An 11,643-nucleotide genomic window follows, 5' to 3' on the forward strand; every position below is an offset into this window, starting at 1 on the left:
GGACCCCCCATGCAAAAAGAATCTTCGGAGGAGCCGGTGCGAACAGTCCTTCTTCCCCAGCCCCCCTCCTGAAGTTTAAGGTAGGAGAAGGGTTGGGAAAGGGGGAAATGATACAGCAGACCCCGCGGTCCAGGGAATCTGTTGCATATGGAGTTACGTCACTGTGCTCATATGAAGTGAGCATTTCATTATGTGAAAGGGCCTGTGCACCTGTGCAGTGAGATTAATAGGCTACACCCACATTTTTTTGGTGCCATGCTTACATGCCCCACAAATCCCCCAGCTGCACTTAACTGTAAATTGCTATCTATGCTAATTCAATTCAGAATTATGTGCAGTACAGCAAATGTCTAGCAGAAGAGCACATGATTCTGTCAGATGTGATCAAGGTAGGGGACAGCTTGTAATAGAATAGGGAGATGTGAATTTGTCCCTTTCAGCAAAATCCTGTACTCTCAGTAGCACAGAGGACTTAGTGAGAGATGGGGACATGGCGTGCTGGAATGTAATAAAAAATCTTACAAAGGCCAAGGAGGAAGCCATCATGGCAAGGGAGGAAGCAATTCAGCAATAGTTTAATTTTAAAATAAATGCTCCCCACTGCGCTCATTTTTCTATTTTTTTATAGGGAGTAAAATTAAAAGATATGTTTTATGTGTACAGTTTTATTATGCCCTCTTTAAAGTGACTTTACAAAGCAAGTGTGACCTGCTATCTAGTAGGCATTAAAATGTCAGTGTGCAAAGTGGCTGATGTGAACTATCCACGGCCTTTCCAGTAAGTGAATGAGTGTATCTGATTTGACAGGGCTGATGAGAGAGAGCAGAGAAGTCCACACTCATTAATACAATTGTCATGGGAAATGTGATATATGTACATATGTGTCAAGAGGATGACTCACAACTGCATAATCATAAATAATGTACTTTGCGTTAATTTACTTTTATCTGCCTAGATCACCCAATAGCTTCACCCAATAACTTGTTAGCATAAAACTAAGCATTTTGCACATTGGTAATTTGGGTTCTGATAAAAATAAGCTTTTTCTAGAAACCACTTTCTGTCCAACTGCTAGTTGATCTACTTACTTGCTGCTTCTGTCTCTGTATAATTCATTCCTACATTATTATGATAATTATAAATGGCACAAAATCACAAGATTGAGATTCATGACTTTCTGCAATTTCCTCAATTGTTGGGACCGGCAGGATGTTTTTTGATTATGGGATACAAACATGGCTACAACACTACGGAGATATTTCTCCTGTTTGAATTGAAGGTGCAAATTTAGAAATGCATGGCAGCAATGCTATCTACTTCACTTTTACTCACTATTGATGCTATAAATGTCTAACCTGTGTTTAGTCTGCCGTCTCTCCCAATCACTCCATCTGTGTCCACACTGGTCACAAAGATAGGCAGGTCCCACTCCCAGTTGGATGCTCCTCCTGCCACAGTCATTCCCAGGGACTCCGTGTTGTCCTTCATTATGCTCACCACTTTCTCATGGCACAAAACAGTACGACTGCCATTCTAAATATAAACAAAGGTTTAATCCATACATTTGTGCATTTTCCTTTGGCCTGAAACAAGATCATATACAAATACTATGGAATAGTCAACTGGGCAAATTTACATGATGTTGGCACATAAGGCAGTAAAAGCCATAGTGAGAGAGACAGGGCCTTGGGTTTACTACACCAGGCCTATGAGGGTGCTTTCATGGGGAATTGTATAAAACAACTAATAGCCCATAGCAACTACTCAGCAGGTATTCACTGTTCAACTATATGAAAACCAAACATCTGATGCTTGAAAGAGTGTGGAGCTGGTGTTACAGCGATCTGTTGTATTTGGGGATAGCACCCTCAAAGTTGTAGACTGGAAGAAGCTTACTTCTGGGTAGGGTTTACAATCTAAGGCAGGGGCCCCAAACTTTTTTACCCATGGGAATGCCAAATAATAACTATGGTTGGCTATTTGCTTGCCCCAGTGTGGCCTCCTACAGGAGACTGTTTGGCAGTGCACCTGTTTTTTTATGCAACTATAACTTGCCTCCAAGCCTGGAATTCAAAAATAAGCAGCTGCTTTGAGGCCACTGGGAGCAACATTCAAGGTGTTGTGAACAACATGTTGCTTGTGAGCCACTGGTTGGGGATCACTGATCACAGGTCTGTATGACATTCACACACAATGATCAATCATATAAGGGGGTGATCAACCTACTTGTATGTTAATGAAGGAAACCAGAGTGCCTATAATAAACCAACACAAGTTGGGAAAGACAAATTTACTGCAGATGAATGCAAGCGGTGTGCCCTGGTTGTAATAAAAATTTCAAGACAGCAATGCTAAACATTTTCGTAACACTGGATAAACAGCTTAATGAATGGTTGACTTGCATGATAAAGACTTGATAAAGGGACAGGCAGATTTTGGATGATTTGAAGGACAGATGGATAAGGAGACATAGTGACACCTAGGTTAGTAGGACAGATACTAGGACAGACACGTGGAAAGGATAGATAATGGATTACTATTTCATGTGTTTTTCTTTCACTCTGAATTGCATGTTGGTTTAACAGTCTTTAGTTTCTATTTTGAAGGAATAAGTTACTCTAAGCAGATGCTTCAGCCCAGGATATTAATATTAATTAAATCAGCTTCAGAACATCATGTTCCTTTTAAATATTGCTTGTGGATCTGTTGCTTGTTCAGAACACTGCCATGTCACCAAAGTCAATAAAGCATGAATAAAGCATATTAAGAGCGCTTTTTACAGAAAATACAGCAATGCTTGTTGCATTTATTTACTAGGGAAGGGCAAGCCATGCCAATGAGTGTTTTCCATTGTACGCCTTGACATCTTATTAAGCATCTGCTCCTGCTAAATGACCCTGCTAAGCCACAGAATCCAAGCAGCTTGCTTCCTTTCTCATATTTACTGCAAGATAAATGTTTACATGAGGATATCAGAACCTAAAAAAGTTCTAACACGTGCCCCACACATGAGCGGCACAGCTGCGTGTGCAGAGAAGTTGGACAGCTGCCGTACTGACAGTGCAACACGTGGGAGGCAGTGACCAGGCCACAACATGTGGAACTGTATCGTTCATGGGCCCCATAAAAACATTCCCTGTCATATCCCTATTCTATAACTCATATAATAAGAATACAGTAGCTAATCCTTAATGACCCATATTCATTTAGAATCATATTTGTTTGGTTAATATGCCCCCCACACTGTCTATCTAGAACCCTACTAATGTGCAGCAATCACAGCAGCTGTAAAAAGATGGGCTATGGTATTGTTAGATGCTATGAGCATTATATGCCAAAGGGTTACTTTACAATTCTACAGCAGTGTTAGAATTCCAAGAAGGCAGTTTCATTTTTAAGGATGTAATCTCATTTATCCTGTGTGTGCATTTCCATTCAGAAGTATGTACCCTGGAAAGTGCCCTGATTTTGTCTTCAAGTGTGTATATTCCTGGTCAGAGAACATCACCATGGATGGATCCTGAGACAGTGGCATGGCCAAACATGGTGGCCACCAACCCTGCTGTACAGCTCTGCACATGGACAGGTATGGGGTAAGGAGACATTTTTTGGTCAATACAGGGGCTTTACAGCTAAAAATCTCATAGGAGGATTTGTTCTTCTTTAATTAATTAAGAACATAACCCTTATTCTTCCTGGACTGAGCCAGAAGGACCCAAAGCCCCCTTTTGACATTCAAAAATTTTCCAGGGCTTCCTTAGCCCGTTATCATGTCCTATTATAGTTAGCCAGATGTTGTATTACATTAGAAAGAGCTACTGGTATATATGACCACTACCGCAATTTGCAAAATGTTAAATATCTTTGATCAGATTATTACATGGGGAAAATTAAGGATATTTCATATTAGTTGCTCTGCAATGTTTATAAAAGAACCCATATATGCTGTCAGGGAGTCTGGGTACTAAAGGTAGTTAGTGACAGCATCCAGCTGGCAAGTAGGTCCTATTTATTAAACCTCAATTTTTTTTCTGGTGGGGGTTTTAAAGGAAAAAAAAAATCTGAATTTGAGGGAAAAAACACTTTTTTGAGATTTATTATGCTCTAAAGCTGCTAAACATCTGAATCCAAATCACTCCAGCTATAAAAAAGGCTTTGCCTTTGTTATTACATTTTTCCTTCAGGATTTGAGGGTTTTGGGCAGTTTGACCCTGGTTTTTCCTATGAAAAATTTGTGGTTTTTGGACACCAATTTGAAAAAGTCTCATGATTCAATTTGTCGCATGATTTTGTTGCAACTTTTCCCACACCGACTTTTTCCGATCTGATTTTTTAGTAGATTAAAGGTAATTCGTGGTTGTTTTAATAAAAAAATGAGAAAAACAAGTACAAATACTGTAGATTTGACCAGCCTACTGCAAGTCAGAACATAGAGCAAATAAATGATTTGTTGCAGTGGTGTAACTTTGGAGCCCTAGGCCACCTGCAAAATAAATTTTCTAGGCCCATCCTTCAGCGGGGTCTGCTTCCTCAATAGTTATGCCACTGATTAGTTGCATTGATTATTTCTACTTTCTATCTCTTATTTGTGCAGCTTTCTAAAGGCTCTCAGTATGTTCTTTAGAGAATGAATATATATATGAAAATAAAACATTCGGAATTGCATCTCTTCAGATCCAGTATCACCACTCAGGGAAGCCAAAGATGAAAAAGAGAAAGTGTCCGGACTGAACCATGTGTTTGTTAAACATGCACCAACTAAGGTAGAATTACCCACATGTTTTATTGGTCTCAGTTAGCTGCCATGCCATGATGTTAGCTTTGACCTGCAACAAAGGGGGTCAGCTGGAATATCAGGTTGCCCCAAGAGACATACATGTGCAAATATAGTCTTGGCTAAATGCAGCTTTTTAAAGGGCAATATTTTCCAACATGTGTGCTTTTGGCTAAGTATAGAAACATGGACACAGCGCAATTTAGGGCTGAGCCACAGAACAGGCTGAAACACAGACATTTTCCTGCTTGTACGGTGGAGCAGAATCAACAACTTTTCTACTGCAGAACTGAGCGAATGACGGAATCTCGAGTGATCCAATATCCTATCAGCACAACCATCAAACATTCATGTAACCAAACCATAATATCCTTTAGGGGAGGCCAAATTGTTGGTTTGTGTTGTCTTTACTCAAAAACTGAACTTAAGATTCACTTTCTGCCTGGATTAGGATTTTGAACTAAGATAGTTTTTCCTGGAACCAACTTTATATTAATTACAACCCAAACATTTACATAGAGACTGGAGAAACCTATGGCTGATTCAACAATGAGCATTAATGAGACCAAAAAGCTTAGCCGTGGCAGAGTAAACAAATACACTGCATTTATAAACTATATACATGTATACAACCTGAAACTCTGATGTGACAGACAAAATGTCATGGTGTAATAAACAGAAGAAATTATGTGATGTCATTATGGTATCTGGATGTTGAGAACAATTTCATTGGCCCAGTGGTCCCCAAATGATAGGATGGCTCCCCTGGAGTGGCCTGGAGCAGTAGTGGAGGCTCAGTCAGTTAGGGAGAGATAAGGGGATATATTTTTTTCTAATATACAAAAAGAATGTCTGAAGAAGCAGTGGAAGAAAGCATTCTACAAGGATGAGTTGTCTTTTACACATGTCCTTACTGCTGAACGGGTTGAGTTTTGGATGAGTGTTCCCAGCTGTTAAAGATGGTGGTGGACCTGTAATGGTGAAAACAGGACAGCATCCCATAGGAGTATTTGGGGGTACGACCTGTTTTTTGTATTAATCCCACTTCCAAGGACTGAGGACAACTTTTCACATCACTAAATGAGTTGTATTTAAAGACAAACAGTAAATGGGTATATGCAGTAAAAGGGTTACATAGGACAAAATCTCCCTCACAACATTTTAGATAAAAAAAAAAAAAATGTAGACAATTTAGGCAGAACCATCAATCTGATACATCCATGTACATGTGTACCAAACAAATCTTGATCCAGCAAAAACCACAGGCACTTTCCAGTAAACCCACCCATTTTGGGTAAACAATTTGAAACTGGTCTGTGGAAATGCAACAACTGGGAGTTATAAAATCATATTTACTCTACTGTAGAATATAGGGATATTAGACTGAAAGGTTCAAATTGCATATATAGAATCTCTAAGTTTAGAGGGGATATCCTCATACCTTAAAACAAGAAGTACAATTTATTTTTATAAACAAGACCTGTGTACCATGTGACACAAATGACATCACGAAGCACCACTTATAACCGATGACAACACTAAGTACCTTTAATTAGCATACTTTTTACAGGCCATTCATGGTTGCAGAGTATGAGAATATCTTCTACAGACAGTTCGCTCAAATTCAATTGCTTATTAACAATTGTATATGTAAAAGTACAGAAATCATTTTTTCCTAAAACTTGGAAGAACAATTGTATTTTATCTGAGAAATACAAATAAAAACTCATCTGACCCTCTCGGTCTAGCCATTTACAGTCAGGAGGTGTGGAAATGTGCACTTATTTTGATTTTGACGTGAAAATTGGTTTTGCAAATGTGACTGGACACCCATCCTAAGGAACCCAACTCAGCATTACACAGTTATAGCAATGCATCTGTACAACATGAAGTATTTCCCCAAGAAGGCAGGTCCGGACTGAGAATTAAAATAGGCCCTGGCATTTCAGGTACACAGAGGCCCAAACACCCCCACCAGCCCACTAAATACTGACTTTCTATGGCACCTTATAGCAGCCCCTCTGGCATTTTCCAGAACCCACAGATTGCCGGTCCAGGCCTGCAAGAAGGTATGGAAATATTGACACCTTGGGGACTATAATTGCTAAAGCATTCCTTGCTTGAATATCTGCATCAGATTTATTTTGTATAGCCGATTGGCTGGGCTTTATAAAATGAACCCTCTCTGCCTGCCAGACCCTGGAGAGAAGTTAAGGATATACAGCCAATTCTTCCCAGTGCCACGTGCAGGATTGGCACCCTCAGGGCTTCATTTAGAAGAAGACGGCAGACTTTGGAGACACTCTTCTTTCTCAGTGACGCTTTCTAAACCTTTACTTAACCTCTCTTATTTCCAGCCGTATGAATGAAATTCTCTGCACAAGTACTCATTTTGGAAAATAGTTCAAATCCTCGAATCCAGTTAAATCTTTAGCATGCTGGAGTTAATCTGTGTGACTAAAGATTGCACTTCAACACACTTCTTCTTTCTTAAAGACTTTTACATTTCACGGCTGCTTGCACCCGTCCATTTGATACGGGGACGACTCACAGAGCGATTTCTATCAACAATTTACCCAGATGTATCTTTGTATAAAGAATGGCTCTTTAAACACGTCATTAGGGAAAAACATTTCTTCCTCCTGTTACAGACGGATCGTTGACCCAGCTGTGCACTCTGGATCTTGGTGTACAAATCACTCCTTATACACAAACATTGGTTTCCAGATTGACCAATCATTTTCCATGTAAAGATGAACGATCGTCATCATGGTATGAACCAGATGTTGGGATGTGGTCACAAGCGCCTTGATCTATGCTTTAATCCAGACAATCCAGTGCAGCTAAGCTTCTTACAGCTGTTGTTGCAACACGTTGTTATGTTCTGGTACACGAGACAGGGCCGAGGTCTATGCCCAGTTTGGATCAGTCACTGCACTGTTGAATCTTTCTACACTCGCATCAATTTCTTTTTAATTATTTACAACTTTAAGTCTCAAACACATTATACAGCTCCCATTAGGATGCATTGCACAATGCCCTATATTTTATACTACAGGTATGGGACCTGGGGTTTTCTCATATAATGGATCTTTCCGTAATTTCATACCATAAGGCTACTAAAAAATCATTCAACCATTAAATAAACTCAATAGACTAGTTTTGATTCCAATAAGGATTAATTATATCTTAGTTGGCAATCAAGTACTAGGTACTGTTTTATTATTACAGAGAAAAAGGAAAACGTGTTTAAAAATATGGATTATGTGGATAAAATGGATTTTATGGGAGATGGCCTTTCCATAATTCAGAGCTTTCTGGATAACAGGTTTCCAGATAACGGATGCCATACCTGTAGTGTATTTGGGTTGGTTAGGAGCTGATGGACACTTTCATTTTAATAAGTAGATTTTTCTAAACCAGTATTGGCTTCTTAAAAACGATTTCTCATTTTGAAAGGAAAAATTAACAGGATCTTTTTTTTCCATTTTTAATTATTTTAAGCAGGGGAAGATTTATTATAGATCAAACTGGGGAAACCAGAAGTATTCCCAGCATTGCAATGTATAAGATGATTTATCAAAGCCTTATGGACAGTCAGGAAAGTTTTGAATGAATTGCCATATTTATCAAAGCCGATACCGGTGTCAGGCCATTCTGCTGGGTGGAGTGATAGTGTTCTACTGAAAACGAGGAAACGTAAGAAAAGTCTTTGAAGGGAAACCTATGCAAATAATTTTTCCTTTGTGCCAAAAATGTGCAGGTCTTAATGGGTAAGTAAAAATATGATGATATTTTATATCCAGCATTGGATTAGTCATTTCTGGTGCTCAGTGTCAATTACTTTGAGCATTATTATTTAGTAAGTGTATTGCAAATACTGATGCAGCCTGCAGTGGAATTAGTGCCACCTTCAAGATGGCAGGAGCTACAATAGGCACATTTGTGCTCGACTTATACTAACAGACTACGCTTGAGCAATGGTGCCTGGTGTAAATACATGCAAGTGCCGGGAAAGTGTTTAGACACAAGTACCTTTAATGATTCATGTCATTACATGCAACAACTGCATCCTTATTTGTGTGGCCGCAGTCATTAATTGACAGCATGGTTAACATGATGTCAATTTAGGCACCATGTACCTGTTTCCTATAGGCTCCCACTATAGCAGCCACAGTGATTTAAACATGAACAGAGATGTTTCTGTAAGATGCAGTTGGGGCAAACTGGACTGTATAACTCCGAAACAGTACCATAAAAATAATACAAATCTACATTATAAAGCTGTTTATTGGCAATGCAATAAACTATTTATTAAATATTACATTGAAAAAAAAAATGCTAATCTTTACAACTTTTATTAAATTTTTCCAAAAAGTGTCATAAAAAATGCAGAATGATCGACTTTGACTTTTCCCAGCAATCAGGTTTGAATTAAACGTCTCAGCTATGGGAATATTTTTGCGAGCAAGGAAAGCCAAATAAATCCGTTATTGCTGTTTTAATCCAGCTGGTATCTTTAAGCTTCTCACTGGCAGACATCTTTATATAAATACTAGGAAAATGACATGTTCCCGGCAAGTGTTCAGTTTTGTGCATTATATCTTTCAGTAATTAACAATATATTGCTAGAAAACATACCGTAACACGGTCATATTATTGTTTCAATGTTATTGTTTACATTCATTTAGTAAGGCATGTTTTATTATAAAAAGACAGCTTTTAATGCATAGTAACAAAAAGGAGCGGCATTTTGGCCGCACAACTTTCACCCAAAGGGGGTTAAATAGAGGCTCCTTGGCTATCTCTGACATATGAAATCAGTCATATGCCATGACATCAGCTGGGCCCCATAACCTAAACCATTTTGTACCTGGCACTAAGAATAGGCTTTTGTGTCCCTATGGGCACAGCTACTGTGACACACCCATGTTTTAAAGCCAATTTTGACCTCTACCCCTTTAGTCTTCTTGAAGGCATGTGGGCATTAAAGAGATTGTCTGGGAGAGATTGATGGATGACCACAGCCCAAATCCCATTAAATCAAAAATAATTTATTACAAACATGCAGCAGAAAAGGGTTTTAAATCTACATTCCACAAAGTGCCACAAAGCAAATAACAGTTAAAAAAGATAAAACTATAATAGAATTGTATCCTCCCCCTGGCCTAGTTTTAATTACTGAATTTGTTCCATCAAAACGGACACATTTTCTTGAAAAATAGTTATTTCCTCTTAAATGAACGGAATTAAGCTACATTTTCCAAAACTTCTCTCTTCTCTAAAAGAGAACCCTGAAATGGCAGTGGTAGATCTTAAATGGGTATTACAGTGTCAGACTGGTACACCAGGGGCCCACCCAGAAATCTTAGACCAGAGGCCCACCATAAAACATTAGACCAGGGGCCCACTATTAGTACTAATATTCTTCATCTCCTCAATCAACCTCTATTCCCCTAGTCTGTTTTCTTTACATACTATAATCTATTATTACATCTATTTAACCTCTTTGTTCTCAAGAATAGGGAATGGGCATGAAATAGGCCAAAAGTTTAGCAGACACCTGGGCCCACCGGGAGTTTTCCTGGTATCCCTGTGGGCCAGTCGACACTGGGGTATTATAACTAATAGTAGATCCCACAGGGCCCCCTGCCCCAACAGAAAATGGAGAAATTATGAATAGTGGGAGATTTTAATATTTTATCTTATATTTCAGAGTCAGCTGCAGAAAGCATTATTGTCTCCCAACCTGACACGATTGTATATGGATGCTCTGCTACCGTTTCTGTGTTATAACAAATAAACAAGAGTGTGAAAGAAAACGAGGTAAAGGAAGATACAAGGGAATGATTTTTGTTGGTATTTGTTATGCAGTACAAAAAGCTCTATTCATCATTGTGTCAGAATTGCGGTTTGGACAGCAAATGTTCTGATGCTCCTCTGCACATTGTTATATGCATTAGATATTCACCACACATACACAACTGGTACATAGAATAATATACACTTCACGTTATCAGTAAAGGTCACATATTATTTAGATTCATGTCTGCATCACTTGTCAATGTCACGTGTAACAGACACACCGGGTAAATGTCAGATAGATGGATGCAACTAATGCATGTATGACTTTATTTGCATAAAGGTTAGGATTCAGGGCAGCCATAGGGGTTGCTAATGGTCCAGATTATACAACTGTTTTTAGGGTTTAGGATGAAACAGGGGCCTTAAATGGGTTTTTGCAGGCAGACCTGACTGCAAGCACCAGGCATATTTTAAGATGTTTACAGGCAACACTTTGGGGGGTATTTGCTAAAATTTGAATTCATTCCATTTTTCAATTAAAATAAAGTCGACCTAACTCCCATTCACTTATTTAAGTTGGTGCAGGAAAAGTCTCGACAAAATCGAAAATCATATGATTTTTTTTTCAGTTTTCGCACAAAACCCCTGACTTTTCCGGATTATCGTACAAAAACCAGCACAGATCACGACATCTTCAAATTGTAAAAGGGACATCTGCCATTGACTTCGACAGGTTTTAGCTGTAGTATTTTTGGGTACAGATTTTTAGCAGCTTTGAGGTATAATAAATCTTTAAATTCAATTTTAATTTTCCTCTAAAAATTCAAGTTTTCCCCTTTAAAAAAAACTTGACCAGAAAAAATGCAAGTTTATTAAATAGGCCCCTATGTGTGTGATTTTCTCACTTTTGAATCCAATAATGCAACACTATGACTATACCTTGTTGAAATGGTTCCTCTCGTTGGTGCATGTTGCAGGGCTGTCGTTGTTGTTGTGCCACCCCGCCTCCTGCAAGATATCAGGGGTCTGATGTCTGCTGTGCCTTGATACAATAAAGTAAACCC

General features: G+C 38.8%; 1 protein-coding gene across 4 annotated transcripts in view; it reads right to left on the reverse strand.

Annotated features, from left to right (window-relative positions):
• Positions 1 to 11,643, reverse strand: part of lnx1.L (ligand of numb-protein X 1 L homeolog) — a 107,753-nt gene that overhangs the window by 21,332 nt on the left and 74,778 nt on the right. For 3 of the 4 annotated variants that reach the window (XM_018229920.2, XM_018229927.2, XM_018229946.2), the window contains 2 exons: positions 11,519 to 11,643; positions 1,356 to 1,533 (listed from right to left, as the gene is read on the reverse strand). The exon at positions 11,519 to 11,643 is cut by the window's right edge and continues 13 nt beyond it. In XM_018229920.2, coding sequence (XP_018085409.1) covers positions 1,356 to 1,533; positions 11,519 to 11,643 — 303 coding nt within the window. The remainder of the gene's footprint in view (positions 1 to 1,355; positions 1,534 to 11,518) is intronic. The other variant, XM_018229937.2, reaches the window with a different exon arrangement.

Source organism: Xenopus laevis, chromosome 1L (genome assembly GCF_017654675.1).
Source record: "Xenopus laevis strain J_2021 chromosome 1L, Xenopus_laevis_v10.1, whole genome shotgun sequence".
Lineage (NCBI taxonomy): Eukaryota > Metazoa > Chordata > Amphibia > Anura > Pipidae > Xenopus > Xenopus laevis.